At 37.8% G+C, this 18464-nt stretch overlaps 1 protein-coding gene across 7 annotated transcripts in view; it reads left to right on the forward strand.

Moving 5' to 3' along the window:
• Window positions 1-18464, forward strand: part of LOC148277889 (talin-2-like) — a 114613-nt gene that overhangs the window by 37482 nt on the left and 58667 nt on the right. For 6 of the 7 annotated variants that reach the window (XM_088232239.1, XM_088232240.1, XM_088232236.1 and 3 more), the window contains 13 exons: window positions 11-198; window positions 768-894; window positions 981-1105; window positions 1472-1643; window positions 2779-2950; window positions 3924-4082; window positions 5198-5325; window positions 7009-7140; window positions 7935-8120; window positions 8702-8856; window positions 12117-12260; window positions 14090-14223; window positions 17353-17465. In XM_088232239.1, coding sequence (XP_088088365.1) covers window positions 11-198; window positions 768-894; window positions 981-1105; window positions 1472-1643; window positions 2779-2950; window positions 3924-4082; window positions 5198-5325; window positions 7009-7140; window positions 7935-8120; window positions 8702-8856; window positions 12117-12260; window positions 14090-14223; window positions 17353-17465 — 1935 coding nt within the window. Of the gene's footprint in view, window positions 1-10; window positions 199-767; window positions 895-980; window positions 1106-1471; window positions 1644-2778; window positions 2951-3919; window positions 4083-5197; window positions 5326-7008; window positions 7141-7934; window positions 8121-8701; window positions 8857-12116; window positions 12261-14089; window positions 14224-17352; window positions 17466-18464 lie in introns of all 7 variants that reach the window. The other variant, XM_088232235.1, reaches the window with a different exon arrangement.

Raw genomic sequence — 18464 nt, forward strand, 5'->3', positions numbered from 1 at the left:
TGTCCCGCAGGTGGAGTCGGCCTCGCAGGAGCTGACGGCGTCGGCGCGCGCGGCCGGCAGCTGCGCGGCGCGCGTCGTGTCGGCGGCCGCGCAGGGCGACCGCGAGTACTGCGGCCGCGCGGCCGGAGAGGCGGCGCAGCGCCTGCAGCGCGTGGTGGCCGCGGCGCGCGCCATCGCGGCCACGAGCCGCAACATCGGGTAGGGAGAGATCCTCGTCACTCCTTCTTATTAATTATCCTTCCAGGCTTTAAAAAATCACCAAAATTAAATTATATGAACAATGTGATTCTTTGCAATTTAATACCCTTATATAAATGTGGAATTCATAGTCCACGATTGTTGACACTTGCCAAATAATTTCACCTGAAATATAGAGTCACGACTCCAAGAAGCGAGTCAGCATTTTCTATTGAAACACGAGAGCATCATCCTGCAGTACATTAACGTCTTCCCTAACATGGAGAAATGAAAAACAAAGGAACGTGGCCTATAAAGAGACCACAGTCACTCACTTCCAAGTGCAGTCTCTTCAACCCATCATCGCCGCTACGCTCGCGCTACTCAACCGGGTGCTGTATTTTATTCGACATGTAATAAATACGCATCAAACAGCAACTTCGTGTCTGTTAACCTCCAACTGGGGTAGGAGCTCCAATCCTCAACAACAAAATCCTACATAAATATAAAATAATAATTTCAAATACAATACATAATGACACAACATACATTAGAGTTTTACTTATAAATGTTATTTCTTACTCTTGCAGTGTGGTAGACTCAACCCAAGACGTGATGTCCTACTATCTGACCCTCATCGAGGAAGCCAAGAGACAGCTGACCAGCCCGGACTCCGACACTTCGCGCCTAGACTCCATCGCTAAGAATGTTTCCATTGTGAGCTATAATTCTCGTTCTGTGCTATAATTCTCCGTCTCTGTAAAAGAACAAATAAAGAAATACGATATCTTCATTTTTTCCAGGCTCTCAACCACTCTGTGAATTCTCTTCCCGGACACCAAGACGTGGACTCCACCATAGAAACCATTAATGAGACGCTACAGATTCTGTCCATGGGAGAATTCCCCTCGACAAACAAAAGCTATGGGTAAGAGATGTTTGGCATTTGATTTTTTTTAAATATTATTATTTGTTTTTCTCACCGGGAATCAAACCCAGAACCTTCCGTGTGTGAGTCAAGTGTCTTTACCACTGCACCACGGAGACCGCTTTCGCTGTCCATTCCGCTCTATGATGCTTTAATTGTAACTTAATTGATCAATTCGAAGCCGGTCATGGGTGGACCATGTCAATCATCCCTCATATATATTATCATTTTTATTATGAATAACTTATAAAGAGCCATGACTGAACTTAGAGATTCCAAAAAAATATTTTTTTTAACTCGGGTCTTATTTCACCCCTGTGAATCCAGCACCTAGAATCTTCCTAACCCCGCATTCTCCCCTCGCAGGCAGCTCCAGCACGAGCTGAACATCGCGGCCGAGGGCCTGAACGCCGCGTCCACCGAAACCGTCCAGTCCGCCACGCTGTCGCCGCGCCAGCTGGGCGAGTCCAGCAAGCAGTTCGGGCACGCCTACAGTCAGCTGCTGACCGTGTCCATGGAGATGGCCGGCCAGACCACGGTAAGCGAACGCCCCTCTATCTGTATCGTCGGAAAAGAGTGCAAATGGCTCATAGAAATACATTATTGAATAGCTGGCTGAGCAACAATCGTCATTGTCAAATTCAGCAGTGGCGCTGGTTCGTGCGGAGTTTACGGCAAACAGCCTGTTCAAATCATTTTCGTCGCACTTTTGAGGGCTTCCTGGGTGTTGATTGTCGATCAGAGAGAAACCACCGTCTTCGTAATGTTCAAGCCAATAGTTCCACACATTTTATGATACTAAACTTTACCAAAAGTACTGCCGTTCCAAGCAAAAAGGCAACATCTAGCAAAAATAAAAAGGGTGTTGTTTTAAAGCCATCTGATAAATAATTGAAGAGATGAGTGGATAAAAGTTTTATGTGTCTGGGGTAAAGTTTAAAACATCAGTTGTTAACGAAAAGGCGGACTGTAAATGAAAATCGAATTTCATTCAGTTTTCAAATTGGGAAATATTTGAGAAAGGATAGGAACATGGAATGGATACCTACCTTTCATATGGTCTGAATGTTCTTCGATTTCTGGCACTGGATCACAAAATGAACTATTTTTATAACAATGTTTTCCACGACGCGTGACGATTCCAACCACTTTTATCCGATCTTATGTCAAGTCGAAAATGTTGTATTGTTTTTGTTCTAAATCCGAATCTTCTAATTTTGAATATCTTCTATCTTGATGTTAGGTTGGTACCATAAGGATGGGTCAAGGGAAGGATGGGAATGAAAGGTAATCGGCCAGGAATAGTATCGATAAATGCTGTTATTAACTAACACCAGTACAATTCTTATTTAGCTCTTACAATATACGAGGTGTGTTCAGAAAAGAACGGGAATTTTTAAAAGTCGCGGGTTTGTAGAGTCCGATTGTCAGTTTTTTTATTTTTTATTATGTTGGCATACACGCCCCTGATTGACATTAGTTTGTCAGCTGTCATTTTAATCAAGCTATATTTTAAGGACTTAAGGCATCTGCCCATTTGAGCTGTCAGACCAAATGTCAAATCTGAAAGACCTGTCATCGTACATAACCCCCAAAGGTCTTGGAAAATTCCTCACTACATCTGTTATAAAGATATGGATATATAAGTATCGTTAAAATGCTTTCTGTTGCAGGACTACGAGGCCCAGAGCCAGATGGTCGTGTCCATCAAGAACGTGTCCCGCGAGTCCAGCAGGCTGCTCAGCACCGCCAAGACCGTGTCCAACGACCCCTCGCAGCCCAACGTGAGGAACCAGCTGTCCGCGGCGGCCAGGGCGGTCACCGATAGCATCAACTACCTGGCAAGTGTGACGAAGAATCTATTACATTCCAATTTGTTATACTTTGTGATTTTAAAACTCTATGTGACAGCCATAGAATTCAAATTAGTCCAGAAACCGCATTCGCACATCAAACAAAAGGCGACTAAACTACTCTTGAAAGGGTAGTTTTACGTTTTAATCCATTAGTTTTTTTTAGACGTCGCTCAGTACGCAACTCCCGATTTCAATTCAACTATGCCGTGTTGTGTCGTTTTAAAGTGTAGAAATACTGCTGGGATCTTAAAGAAACAGGATGGGATCACATTTCATGTGTAATGAGCAAATGCATGTGTAAGTAGCGAATGCATTACTTAAAATTTGAATTATTTTTCCATCTGTAGGATTGTCAAAGAAAACAAAATGGACATTTCGTTAGTGTTGCCAAGGTAGTAAATTTTTTCATCCTACTTTACTCATCTAATGAGAGAACTAATGAAAATTGGATCTCGGATTAAACAACGCCGTGGTGGACATTTTACCGACATTATCTTTAAAACATCAAATATTATTTAATATGATATAAAAATATCTATTTTATGTAAAACAAAAATTGTTTTAAATTTTCAGTTCAAAAGTTCATTAATTCAATTACTCTTATTAAATGACCCTTTACTTATCTACTCTGTTGTGTCAATCAATTTTTCCGCGTGCACAATAAAATTTTAGAGTAATTAACAGATTGCTTTTTTTTTACCTTACATTTATGTTATGATTATATTTTTTCCCATCTGGCAATATTACGCGGCGACTTCACGAATGCGCGCGGTGAACGTGGGGGGATTTTCGGACACAGTCCGATGTATTCGAATATGATTCTACGCTCCTTCTGGACTATTCTTAATTCTATGGATACGACATTTCAAATTAAAATACATCGCAGAAAACATTTGAAAAAATGACAAAATAGTGCTTGACATGTTCCTGACTGTCTCTTTTGTCCGGAACAATACAGGTAGAGGTGTGCACGTCGGGGGCCCCCGGCCAGAAGGAGTGCGACAGCGCCGTGCGCAGCATACAGAGCGTCCGCCCCTTGCTGCAGCACCCCTCCGAACCCGTCAGCGACCTCGGCTACTACCAGTGTGTGGACACAATCATAGAGCACTCCAAGACACTAGGTAATATCTTCATTCCAGCTATGGGAAGTAGGGGGAAATCTGGAGTGCCGACCGAAGAGAGATTCAATATTTTTGATGTGAACATCATAATATACTATTAGAAAATGGGAATCAAGTTGTGGTAGAGAGCGATTTGAACCTCGGACCTTTAATCCGCGACACTAACCATGGGACCTCAATTTGGTTCAAAATGGGGTCTAGAATTATTTCAACCGTTCACGCGTTTTGTAGCTGCAAGACGTGTTTTTTTTTCATAAATAAATTTAAATTTGGAAATAGTCAAACGGCTAGATTTCTTACTTTCCTTGCGCTTTTTTTTTTATTTTCTTTTTTTACATTTACGTAAGAGGTAAAACAGAGTGTTCAAAAAATAAAGCATAATTACACAGCAATGAAATATATATTAATCGTGAAAATAGTAAACAAAAATCCCACAAAGGCATAGCCTGTTCGTTGGTATACAAGAAAATGTTAATGAATGAAAATTAATGAAAAGATAATACATAGGAAGAGAAAATAAAATATTCTGTAAAAGATTATATGGTATTTTTTTTTTATTGATATTAAAAAAGGCAATAAAGAATATTCCTTATTATTAAAGTTTTGTAGCTGCAAGACGTGATTCTATCTGTAATTGATATCAATCATACTTGGAAACGAGGAACTAGAATACTAACCGTCCACGCGCTCTGTAGCTTCAAGACGTGTTGGGTTATTCATTGTACAGTGCCCTTGAAGTGATTTTCACAGCAATGGCGGTGTATTAAATATTCCAACAAAATATGTGGCACTGAATTTTAATATGATGGCATGTCCTATAAGGATATTTTTACATGTTTCACTAGCGGAACTGTCTGCGAAATAACGGCTAAAAGGATTTACGGGTGGACGCATGAAACGAAGAAGACCGAGAAAGACATGGCATGACCAAATTCAGCAAATACTTGACGATGGACATGTCAAAATTCGGAATAATATAAAAGATGCATGAATGTAGAGACAGCTTAAATTTGCGTTCTATCCTCTCCGCGATGGTTTGTTTGTGCACTGTACTATTTTTTCAATCATTATATTATTTCGTGCGCGTATTTATGCTATGATTTTCTTGCTTGCAGGTCAGAGCATGTCCGGCATGGCCAACCACGCACGGGAGTCGGAGCACGAGCAGCTCGGCAAGTCCGTTCGCACGGTCTCCGAATCCATCTGCGGCCTGATAGAGTGCACAGCCCAAGCCGCGTACCTGGTAATCTTACAATCTCTTTATTTTTCTTGTTTCGGTCTGGCGATCTCAAAAGGCGTGAAACAGGGATGTGTAATGTCACCATGGTTGTTTAATCTATGCATGGACAACTGTATGGAAGGGGTAGAATGTATGGGTATTGGAGCAATAATTGATAATTTTTCAGCAAGCTGCTTGTTGTATGCTGATGATGCAGTTCTGTTAGCAAGCAGCAAGGATGATCTGCAACAAATAGTCTCTAGAATGTACGATGTATGCCTGGAGAGCAAATTGGCGACGAACGAAATTAAGTCAAAAGTGATGGTATTTGAAAGGGATAGTGAGGTTACTGACTGCGTAATAAATGTAAACAACGAATGTCTCGAACAAGTAGAAGAATTTGTGTATCTGGGAAGCATGTTTTCAAGAGATGGAAGAGTACAAAAAGATGTTGAAAGGATAGTGAATGCGGGCAACAAAATGAATGGAGCACTAAGCACAGTAATTGCTAATAAAAATATGTCAATCGAAGCTAAACTGGCAGTGCACAACGGAGTTTTAGTCCCGACACTTATGTATGAAAGTGAAATATGGAACTAGCAGAGGAAGGATAGAAGCCGAGTGAACGCGGTTGAAATGCGATCTCTCAGACGAATGTGTGGAAAATCAATGTATGACAGGGTTACAAATGATGAAATCAGGCGAGAGTGTAAATCTGAGTCAAGTATAATTGATAAGATTAAGAAAGGGTCTCTGAGATGGTTCGGTCACGTAGAACGAATGGATGTCGAAAGAATGGTAAAACAAGTATTTATGGCGAAAATTAACGCAAACGTGAGACCAGGATGACCGAGGAAGACGTGGCATGATCAGATAAACCAAAGTCTCAAGTCTAGTCATGTCAAAAGCAGACAGAACCGAAGGGCATGTATGACAAGATGTATGAATGTGGAAGAGGCTAGGATTGTATGCCAGGACCGACGTGTGTGGCGGTCCATTCTCTCTGCCTACCCCTACGGGAATGGCGTGATGGTAGTAATAGTAGTAGTTATGTTTTATGTAATCTTATAATGGATATTTTTACACCGGATTTGGAATGTAAAATTTATATAACTATGCTGGATGTTAATACAAAAAATATTTATCCTTGCTGCGCGAAGAATGAATGTCCGCTAATTCGGCAACACATCTGTATAAAAGAGAGCACGAAGATAGAACTCGTAACAAAGAAGACAGAGATGCAGTTCTGTCGCGGGTGTTTCGTCAAACAGATTCAATCGGTTAAAGATGGGGATAGGGGACGCACGCGCGTAATATGAGCAGCGTGTTTATGATTTTCAATTTATTTTGCTACCACACGGCTAAATTATATGTACATAAATTATGTAAAAGGAATTATTAAACAGTATGTCTCTAACGTTTTTTTTTTTTCAATGTCTGAACTTGAGAATATTCCATCTTTTATTGGTGGTAACACGATGTTATATCACCGCGCGTAAAGGGATTATTTACCACAGTCTTTTAAGAGTTAAAGAAATTGATTGAAAATTTAAATTTTGCGTTTTTTTCCAAATTCCCAATTATTTTTGATCGTAAGGTATGTATGAAGATAGGTCAGACCACGTATCCTCTAAATGTAACTGACCTCGGTGTATGCATGTTTGTTTGCCTTTTTCACTGAACTGACGAGCTTTTTTTCTTTCCCAGGTGGCGGTATCCGATCCGACGAGCGTGGCCGGACGCCCGGGTCTCGTGGACCAATCGCAGTTCGCGCGCGCCTCGCAGGTCATCCGCCAAGCCTGCGATAATCTCATCAACCCGGCCAGCAACGAAGGACAGGTTAGGGAGCTTTTAGAATATTAAAAAGCATACATAACTGTCAACTGTTGTCATCAGGATTCCATATTAAGCTCCAACAACACGCTTCTCCAAGCCACTGCAGGGTGGATCCATCCACCCTTGTTCGAGAGATGGCCGGATATGCTTAGACCACCATAAGTGCTTAAAATATAAAATGTTGTTTTATTTGGTAGAATTGGCTCTGCACTATGTAGCCATTTTACTGGAATAAAAAATGTTCATTCTCTATTGCAATAACTTGTCGTAAACCAGATATTCATCATCATCATCATCATTCCCTTTCCGCACCTAATGGTGCATAGGGCACTGCATTGGTACACCAATCGCAGCGTATCTAAATAATTTTTGTTACATGAAGGTAAGATGATCGGTCTTACGCTTGAGGTACCAGTCCAGGGACTTTGAAATATTCTAGTGTGGAAACACCTTTTTAAATAAATATTTCATATCAACCATGTCGGGAATCGAACCCGAGACCTCTCGCATGGTAGGCAAATGCGCTGACCATTACGCCACGAGGCCGACAAACCGGACGTTTATCACAACTCTCTTATCATTTGTTGATTTATAAGAACAAGTGACATTGTTCAAAGTAGTTAGTTTTTATTAACATATTTTTTTAATACATTTTCAAGAACTTTTGCTGTCGATTGAATGATCTAATTTTTAACGCGCATAAGAAAACCCTTTTTAAATCCAATTCTCCATAGAGCTAAAATTCCTAATTTTTTATTTGTTTTGTTAAATAACGCATTTTTTGTCTGTCCTTCCAGGTGCTGTCGGCCGCGACGCTCATAGCCAAGCACACGAGCTCGCTGTGCAACGCTTGCCGCGTGGCGTCGTCGAGGACGACCAATCCTGTCGCCAAGCGCCACTTTGTGCAGTCGGCCAAGGAAGTGGCCAACTCCACGGCGCTGCTCGTCAAGGAGATCAAGGCTCTGGACAGCGACTATTCCGAGGTACGGTTGTTACTCTTCTTCACGCTGAATTATTTTTGTGTATCTTATTATCGGCACTGTCATGTTTATTTATTTATTTATTTATTTAAATCTTAAAGTAGGGCACACATATCATACATATTGTTATGTGTGTTCTAATAATAACATTGCAAATATATTTAATTTATAAATTGTTTATCACACATATCTTGACCATTATTTTAAATTTTGATATGTTTTTTTCTTCATAAATATTTTTTTCCATTTCGTAATACTTTTTAATTGCTTTAAATAAAATGGAATTTTGTGACTTTGCCTTTTTCCTAAATGGAAGTCTAATTTTGTTCTTTTCTCTAGTATTGTGATCGTGTTCATGCTGGTTCCGATCATTTTTTTTCCAAAATTCTGTTTTTTTATTAGAGTTTATAATTTTATGAACAAATATCATTGTATTGTAAAATATTCTTTGTTTGCTGATGCTCCAGGCGCTTTGGCAAAGAAGGGCAGCGAAGGAGTTTACGCGTCCAGCTATAAAGATTCTCAAGTATGAAAACTTTTACTACACATGTCGTGATGTTCATGTGACTTTGTATCTTTCCCAGTCCAACCGAAGCCGGTGCTCGCAGGCCACGGAGCCGCTGCTGCAGGCCGTCAGCAGCCTGTGCCAGTTCGCCGGCAGCGCGGAGTTCGTATCGGTGCCGGCCAGGATCTCCACGCAGGCGAGACGCGCCCAGGAGCCCATTCTGGACAGCGGCAGGTTAGCTAAACACTTTTTTTGTGTGTCATCTTTAACATCAAATTGTCTGACACATGTGCTGTAACTACCAAATCTCTAATCCATTCGTTCTCGCTATGCATATCTGTTTTACCATCCGTTCGTTCTAAATGAGCAGAGCACAGTAACCCTTTCTTAATCTCGTCAGTCTCAGATTTGCACATCCTACATTGATTTTTCACAGATTCGACAGGTCATAAGCCCTGTAAACGCCTAGACTTCAACACGTTCCTCAAAATTTATAAAACATATGTTCGTCCATTCCCGGAGTATGCCTACCAAATCTGGAGTCCCTATTTTAAAACAGACAGAGTTGTCGGAGAAAGTCTAGAGAAGAGCAACTAAAATAGTAGTTTCTCTAAGAAATAAATCCTACGAGGACCGCTTAAGGGAGCTCGGGTCAAGTTCACTGGGAACGCAGGCAGCGTGGTGACTCCATCTTAACTGAGCAATATAATGTACCCGAGTTGAAATCAATGTTCACCATGAATGACAACCGCCATTTCAGGGGTCATTCATTGCTACTAAACACTATAGTCCTTAAAATGTAACATGATTAGAATGACAGTTGTCAGAAAAAGTGATGACATAACTTTGTAGTAACGTCAAGGAGTTATTTATATTGACACACGAAAAATCATTTGTATCTGGCGTGTTAATTTATTTTTTATACAATGCTTGAAACATAAATCAACATTAATATATAAAATCAGATTCAAAACTAAAATAAACCTAATTATTAACGACGTTCTTTCAAGATTACATCATTTTGAAAAAATGTTAGAGATGGGACAAATTGATCAATGTAAGTTGATCGAATAAAAAAATAATTCACTTGATGTTGTTCATGAAAAAAAATTAAATGTCTCATTTTTTGGTGAATAATTGTATTAAACACATTGTTATAATAGGCTTGTTTTTGCGTTTTTTATATCAATTTTCGGAAACAGAGTTTCATGATTGCTATAAATAACTAATAAAATCGATTTGATCGGTGATCAGTAATTTCCCATCACTAATGAAATTAGTTTGACAGCTGTCATTCTAATCAAGCTATATTTTAAGGACTATGCCTCCTTCTCATCCGACCCCGGGAAGAACTTCCCGACAAACCGAGACGTGGAGAAATGGAATGGCCCAGTGCTAGTTCAGTGAATGTTAACTAGATGCACACAGCAATGTATAATGTTTACCGACCACGTACACTTGATATACACGCATCAGCTTAATAGCTGTTAGTGCATTATTAATAATAATAATATAACTACCCCCTGCAGCATTGTGACACCAAGAGTTTCCAATCTCTGCACATACGGAAGCCGTTTCAGACTCGGCGACGGCTTCGTAGCTCGTCTTTTTTTTTTTTTACACTAGTTTAAATATTATTTTTTATTTTTTTATTTAATAGCATAATTATACATTTTTACAACTCAAAAAAAAAAAATTCACTTGTTATATTTTTACTAAAACTAAAATCCCACCAAGCCACTTTTTGTAGCTTGTTGGTGAAGATTATATTTATACTGACTTAATAATATTATTTACATTTATAAAAACAATGAATAACAGATAAAAATTAACAGCCGAAAAGATCAGAATAAACATGTTTATACAAATAATAATATTTAAATTTATTTTTAAATACAAGAAAACATATGAAAAATTAAAATATTTACACCTAAGCTACTATTTATATATAAACTCTTGATCGAGTAGCCACTCTCTTATTTTGCTCTTGTTACAATGTGAATTAAATTTAAGTTCTTTTGGTAATAAATTAAAAATTCTAGGTACCAAATATTTGAGAGTTCTATTTCCATATTTATTACATACTTTTGGTACTACCAAGCCATCGTTAGACGTGAAGCGTGTATTATGGTTATGTTTGAGAGGAAACTTGAATGTATTACTATGAAATTGTTCCAAAATGATGCAAAGCCACAGTAGTCCTCGAACATCCAGAGTTTTGATTGTTTTGTACAGGAGATCATTATTACTTATTAACTTATGAACTTATTAAGGCTTTTTAGGCTATGCCCGTGTCAAGCCACAATAAATAACTATCAAAATACATAGTAAAATTAATTAGATCAAATTATAATGACATAAAATAACAATCTAGAAAAAAAGGTAAATGTAATAAATAATAAAATTCCAAAAATACAAGGAAAAAAATTTTTTGAAATATAAATTATACCAATTAAGAATCACACATAATCAAATATACAAAATAATGGTATCATTAAATCAACAAAATAATAGTAAAATATAGTAGTATTAAAAAAACAAAATAAGAGTGTTATTGAAATCAACAGAAAAAGAATATATATATAAAAGCAATAATTGAAATGATAAATGTTTTCTAGAAACTCACTTAATACTATAGTAAGAAATAGGAGCAATAAATCATATACCAAATAATAGTACGTACTAAATTAAATTATACTACTACTACTACTACTACCATCACGCCATTTCCCAGTAGGGGTAGGCAGAGAGAATGGACCGCCACACACGTCTATCCTGGCATACACTCCTCTCCTCTTCCACATTCATACATCTTGTCATACATGCCCTTCGGTTCTGTCTGCTTTTGACATGACCAGACTTAAGATTTTGGTTTATCTGATCATGCCACGTCTTCCTTGGTCGTCCTCGTCTAACGTTGCCGTTCATTTTTGCCATATATACTTGTTTACCATTCTCTCGTCGTCCATTCGTTCTACGTGACCAAACCATCTCAGAGACCCTTTCTTAATCTTATCAATTATACTTGTCTCAGATTTACACTCTCGCCTGATTTCATCATTCGTAATCCTGTCATACATTGATTTCCCACACATTCGTCTAAGAGATCGCATTTCAACCGCGTTCACTCGGCTTTCATCCTTCCTCTACCAGTTCCATGTTTCACTTCCAAGTGTTGGGACTAAAACTCCGTTGTGCACTGCCAGTTTAGCTTCGATTGACATATTTTTATTAGAAATTACTGTGCTTAGTGCTCCGTTCATTTTGTTGCCCGCATTCACTCTTCTTTCAACACCTTTTTCTACTCTTCCATCTCTTGAAAACATGCTTCCCAGGTACACAAATTCTTCTACTCGCTCGAGACTTTAATTAAATTATACAAAAATACATAATACTTTGGACCCAATACAGTATTCGTTCCAGATTGGGATCACAACCAAACCACTCTTGGGAACTTTTGCCTGCAGTAAAGTAATGGTTGTTTGCGTTTGCAGGAAGATAATCCAAGGATCTTGCTCCATGATCGAGTCGACCAAGAGTCTGGCCGTGGAGCCCAACGACCGAGAGCAGTGGACCCACCTAGCCACGCACAGCAAGACCGTCACGGACAGCATCAAGTCTCTCATCAACAACATCAGGTAAGCTCCGTCTCAGGATTTTGACAGTTACACGATTGGTTATATTGAAACAATGTTTGATTATTTTTTAGGGGAATATTATTTTTCAACACTTTTTTATATTGACCTCCATGTTATTCAATTTGAACGCCTGTATCCTCAATAAAATCGTGATTTGAATTTTCGAGATGTGTAATAAACTTTTTTAAGTATTTCATTTAAATTATTTATTGACAATTCTTGATGGAATTCCATTGTAATGATGTAATAACTTATATTTCCATATAAGTTATTAATTTTAAAAATACTTGGACCAGTCTGAAGATGCCCTTTAGAGGGTGAAAGCGCCAATTGGTCAAAATAAATAAGTGGAAGTGTACCAAGTATTTTTTAAATTAATAACTTATATGGAAATATAATAACATTTTACAACAGAGATGAAGAACATTTAAGAAAGGGTAATATAGAAGTCTAGGCATCTACAGGGCTTATGACCTGTCAATGGCTGGTTTAAGTGGCCACTTTACACACTGTGTAACATTCACCATTCTGCCTATATTTGAACATCTATATTCCTTCAATTCTTTCATCTGTTGGTGTTTGTGAAGTCAAAGAGCTGAAACATCAACAGATGAAAGAATTGAAGGAATATAGATGTTCAAATATAGGCAGAATGGTGAATGTTACACAGTGTGTAAAGTGGCCACTTAAACCAGCCATTGACAGGTCATAAGCCCTTTAGATGCCTAGACTTCTATATTACCTTCTCTGAAATGTTCTTCGTCTCTGTTGTAATATGTTAATATAAACAGCTCTCCAGGGAGTTGAATCCAGTCCTTGTCTACAAAAATTTGGACAAACTCAAAATATTGATGGAAATATAAGTTATTACAGCATTTTTATAAGTAAATAAATATTTTTTTATTTACTGCAACAGAGAGGGAAAACATTTTTGAGAAGGGAATATGGGAGTCTAGGCATTTACAGGTCTTATGACCTGTCGTTGGCTGGTTTAAGTGGCCACTTTACCCACTAAGTACCTCGGTACCTACTTATCAATGAAAAGTCTTTTTCCAACGTAATAGCAGGCAAGCCAACGCTCGGGCAGGACAACGCCTGTCGGGTCCCCTAGTACCTGTATTTAAATAATGAAATGTATTTATCATCGTTGGACTTAATAAATAAATAAATAAATAATAAATATCTCGCTGTGAGGGATATTTTAAATTTCATAAATTTGACGGACTTATGCAGTCCATTCTAACGATGGTAAATACAATTTCTTATAATAAATACAGGCACTAATCAAATAAAATACAACTAAATAAAATTAAAGTTAGGACAAAAAAATAAAAATTACTACCTCAAGACAAGATCCGGTCTGTCTTAGTGAATTTTTAAATCTATGAAGACTCACACCAAAAAGTCCAGATCTTGTCTCGAGTTTACAATACGACATAATCGGGACATTGGTGCACGCGAGCCATTGTTTGCGCTGTGCTGATCGAGGAACAGCACGTTATTATTTTGCAACCGGCGGATCGGAACATTGAATGCCACTTGTTCCCGTAGCGATGGTACATCAATTAAGCCATTCAGCTAATTAAACATAAATATGGAGCCAATGTTATTTCTACGTTTTTGTAGACTTGAGATTTTGAACATTGAGTCCATTTCTCCGCAAGTGTAGTCTCCCCTCTCGAGCTTGTATAATTGGCCATGCTACTTTTCTTAGCCAACGGTGTTGTGCCGATTCGATGTGATTTATCCGGCCTACATAGAAGGGAGGTTATTCAAAGGGACCGTAATTTTTTACGCAGCGGTGTTAGATATTTTATTGAATTTTCCAGGGACAAGGCTCCGGGACAGAGTGAATGTCTGGCGGCCCTGGAGACTCTCAGTTCGCAGATCCGAGAGATCGACCAGGCCTCGCTGATGGCCGTCTCGCAGACTCTTCCCGTGCGCAAGGGGAACACGCTTCAAGGTAACTTTACTCTTCTTCTTCTTCTTATGGTTCCTCTCCCCGATGGAGGTTGGAAATCATCGTTGCGATTCTTACTTTATCGGCAGCTGCTCTGAACAAGGACTGAGTGCTGCAATGGAACCAGTCGCGCAAGTTCTTAAGCCAAGATATGCGCCTTCTACCTGCACTGCGTCTTCCTTCAATCCTTCCCTGTAGAATGACTTTTAAAATTTTATATTTTTTGCCGCTCATCACATGCCCAAAGTACTCGAGTTTTCTTTTCTTTGTGGTCTTCAGTACCTCTTCATCTTTTTCCATCCGTCGAAGAAGATTATCGTTTCGGACTCTATCCACCCAGGAGATTTTCAATATCCTCCTGTAGCACCACATTTCAAAGGCTTCGATCTTTTTTGAAGTGTTTTGGGTGAGTGTCCACCGTAAAAAAGTACTAAGAAGACGTAACTTCGAGCAATGCGCATTCGGAGGTCTACATTGAAGTCTCTACTGCAAAGAAGGTCACGCATCCTGAAAAAGCAGTCTCGTGCCATCTGAACTTGATCATTCTGACTTTGATCTCTCGCGAGTGATCCCATTTATCATTCAGCCAGCATCCTAAATATTTATATTGTATATTTATATTTATTTATATATAACTTTACCTTACTTTATATGAACAGTCTATCGAGGAGAACGCTGGGACAATACGGAAATTTTCCCGTTGTTCACACGTGAGCGCTGCGGAAATTAATACACGACAGCCTTTATTATGTGCAAAGTCACGAAAAATATTCATTTTATTCCAAGATGCATTAGAATTGTTAATTGATGAACTAAATAATTAAAAGGGGTTATCCTAAAAAAAATTAGGAGCGTCACTAGGTCCTGTCTGTGCGTGTTCACACAGGACGATGCAGCTGCTGGCGCCACGTGCGGTGGTGGATATTTATTTTATTTATTTATTTTATTTATTTTATTTTATTTTATTTTATTTAGAAAACATACAGTCATACAAAATCAGTATTAAAAACAACAATTTTTTAACATAAAAAGACCAATTAAGTTTTCATAAATTAAAAAGATATAAACATTAAATGTGACAAAAAATAAAAAAGAATTTTAAGTGAAAAAAGGATAATTGTTGACATTTGCGTTTTCCATGGAGGTAATAAATTAAAATAAATAAAAATACCGAATGTACACTCCGAGCCATCCACGCACACACATGAACGCACATATAAAACATACACAAACATATACAATGATTATTTTTCCGCTGAGACGGCCTGCTCGTATATCTCCGTGTCCATGTCTCGGAACAATGTTTTCTCCTACAAATTCCTAAACCTTTCTATGACTTCAGCAATTATAGGAAAAGAATGCCATCCTCTCTGGGCTTTTTTTCACCAATATGAAAGATGTCAGTATCCGAAGAGATACGCTTGAGTAAACACATCGCTCTTCCTACTGGCATTACCATCGGAAGGATGGTTCTGCAAGCCGGAAGATCAGCTGCTAAAATAGTTATGCGTAGAGCGAATGGACATTGAAAGAATGGCTAAAAGGATTTACTATTTGAATGCTGACGGATAGGGAACGAGTTCTGTATGCAAAGACAGGGTGATATGGCATTCTATCCTCTCTGCCGACCCCTACAGGTGATGAAACAGCGTAATGGTACTTAAAAAAATACTGTATTCTTTTTATACCTTACCCATAGCGTTTGTTTGTCGAGTGGAATTCTCCTATGGACAGAATCTGTAGCGTGTCATTAATGGTTTCTATGGTGGAGTATTCCTCGCCGCACTCCCAGTTCTTTTTGAAAGCTGCTGCTTTCTGTAACATATACTCCCAGGTATTTTAAACTCTCGACCCTTTGACGATTTGGTTTGACAGAGTCAGGGGATTTTGAGCATCAAGGCACAAAGTCTTTATTACACAGTACATGGGCTATATGAATTTAAACGGTCACAAACAAAGTTCAAAATTTAACCGAATCGTCATGTTTTAGGAGATAAAATTAAAAATATAAAAAAAAAAAATCTTAACAGTATTTCATAAACCCATAGTAAAATTGTAAAAAAAAACATATCAGTTCCCTATTTCCTGAAATCTGTCTAGCAGAATCATTTTATGTATTTATTTATTTTATTTATTTATTTAAACGCCTTTTAGGCTTTAACATGTTTTCCATACATATTTACAAATAAAGACAGACATGTATTTTACAAAGAAGTAGCAAAAAATATAAAAATGATTTTTAGAAGCAAAAGAAAAATATCATCTTTACATATTAGTATAAAAGTGGAAAGAACAGAAGTGCATTTTTAAATATGAAGACAGAAATGCATTTTACACAAAGAAAGGAGCAAAAATAAAAATGAATTAGAAGAGAAAGAAAAAAAAATAAATAAAAAAATTTAAAAAAATCATTACATATAATGAGGAAGTTCAGCGGTTTTTTTCAATTTTTTTATTCGTTAATAGACTGTTAAACGAAGTCAAATTTTTTTTTTTTAATTTTTACATATCGTATTATCGGCGCTACGCTTTTTTAAAGTTTTGTATTTCTGAAATAACTCCGCGTGTGACGTCAAAGGTTCATTTCCGCTTATTCTCATTCAGTTCTTCCTATTGGTCCAGAAGCGACAAGCAGACCGGATATCTTCCATAGCTCTCAGATCATAGGTTGATTCACATGAACCAGTGACGTCATTTAAAGTAGTGCGTTTTTATCAAAATATTTTTTATTATTTTTTCTGTACATTTTCAAGAAACTTTGCCCTACAATTTAATGCTTTAATTTTTACCCCGCGTAAGAAAACATTTTTTGTATCCAATTTCCCGTGGGGCTGAAGTTCCTCATTTAGCCCATATCAGGCATTTCTTAGGCACATCAAAGGCTTTAAAAACTTTTTATTTGTGGAATTCTTACTGTTTTTATTTATTCATTTTTTTTATTTTCTTTTATTCAGGAATTATAGTATTAATATTACAGTACAGTTACAAAGTCTAATATTTTACACAATTAGACTTAACTCTAATGGACCAGTGAAGTTTCCATATTATAAAGCAATGATATGTAAGGTTATCTTAATAGTAAATTTATAGTGTAATTTCTATAGTTTTTATTTGTTTTGTTCGGCCGCGTAGGCTTCACCGAACAGCTGGAGAGCTCCGCAAACGAGATGCTGGACAAGATCGAACCGCTGAGGTCGGCCGCCAAGTCTGAGGCCGAAAACCTCGGCCACAGCGTCAACCAGATGGTGAGTCTCACAATAATTACCGGCAGCTGGAAAGAAAACAATCATTCGGAGAATCGAGGGTGTCAGAGGCACACTCAGAAGTCTCCATTGACGGAGTTGCTGGGCTGAGATATTTGCGAAAAACTTACGACTTAAAGAAAATACGCAATCTGGAAAATATGGAGTCATAAAAAGACTTTAAAAAAATAAGTGCAATAGGAAAAAGACATAAAATAATTTAATTTTCCTTTAAATTACCAGTTTAAAAATGGACATTGCTAGTAATGACTTATAATATTGACTCCATGTATATGTTAGGCATACTCAATGGTATAATCGATGTTCCATCATTACTGGGACAAGTAAAATTCTATATTGCGACTCGTAGCTTGAGAAACAATGAAGTACTGTTCATCGATCAGCCTGAATTCTCCGATGACCCGTCTTTGTCGTATTCTTAACTCGAGACAAGATCATCTGGACTTTTTTGTTTAAGTTCACAGCGGTTTAAACGAGCACTAAATAAATAGTCCAGATCTTGTCTCGATGTCCCTTATGTTTGTCAATGCTTCTTTTCTTTTTTTTAATGTTTTAAACTATTCTTTTATTGTAATATTTAAACCTTATAAATTGTATACATGGACAGTGTCCGTTAATAAATAAATAAATAATGATTTATTTCAACAGAGAGGGAAAAAGTTTTCGAGAAGAAATTTGGAAGTCTAGGCATTGACAGGGCTTATGACCTGTCATTGGCTGGTTTAAGTGGCCACTTTACACACTGTGTAACATTCACCATTCTGCCCATGTTTGAACATCCACATTTCCTCAACTCTTCCATCTGTTGACTTTTGTGAAGTGAAAGAGCTGAAACCTTTATCACGTTGGTGAGATTCCCTAGGGAGGAAATCCAGCCAGTCTGCAAGCATTTGGACATAATCAAACATTGTTGAATTACTACCTGGTAAAAGAAGAAGTATAAAAATTGGAAAATTGTTTCCAGGCGTTGCCTAGCAGGTG

Source organism: Micrasema longulum, unplaced genomic scaffold, assembly GCF_059751315.1.
Source record: "Micrasema longulum isolate JH-2025_06_02 unplaced genomic scaffold, ASM5975131v1 h1tg000958l, whole genome shotgun sequence".
Taxonomy (NCBI): domain Eukaryota; kingdom Metazoa; phylum Arthropoda; class Insecta; order Trichoptera; family Brachycentridae; genus Micrasema; species Micrasema longulum.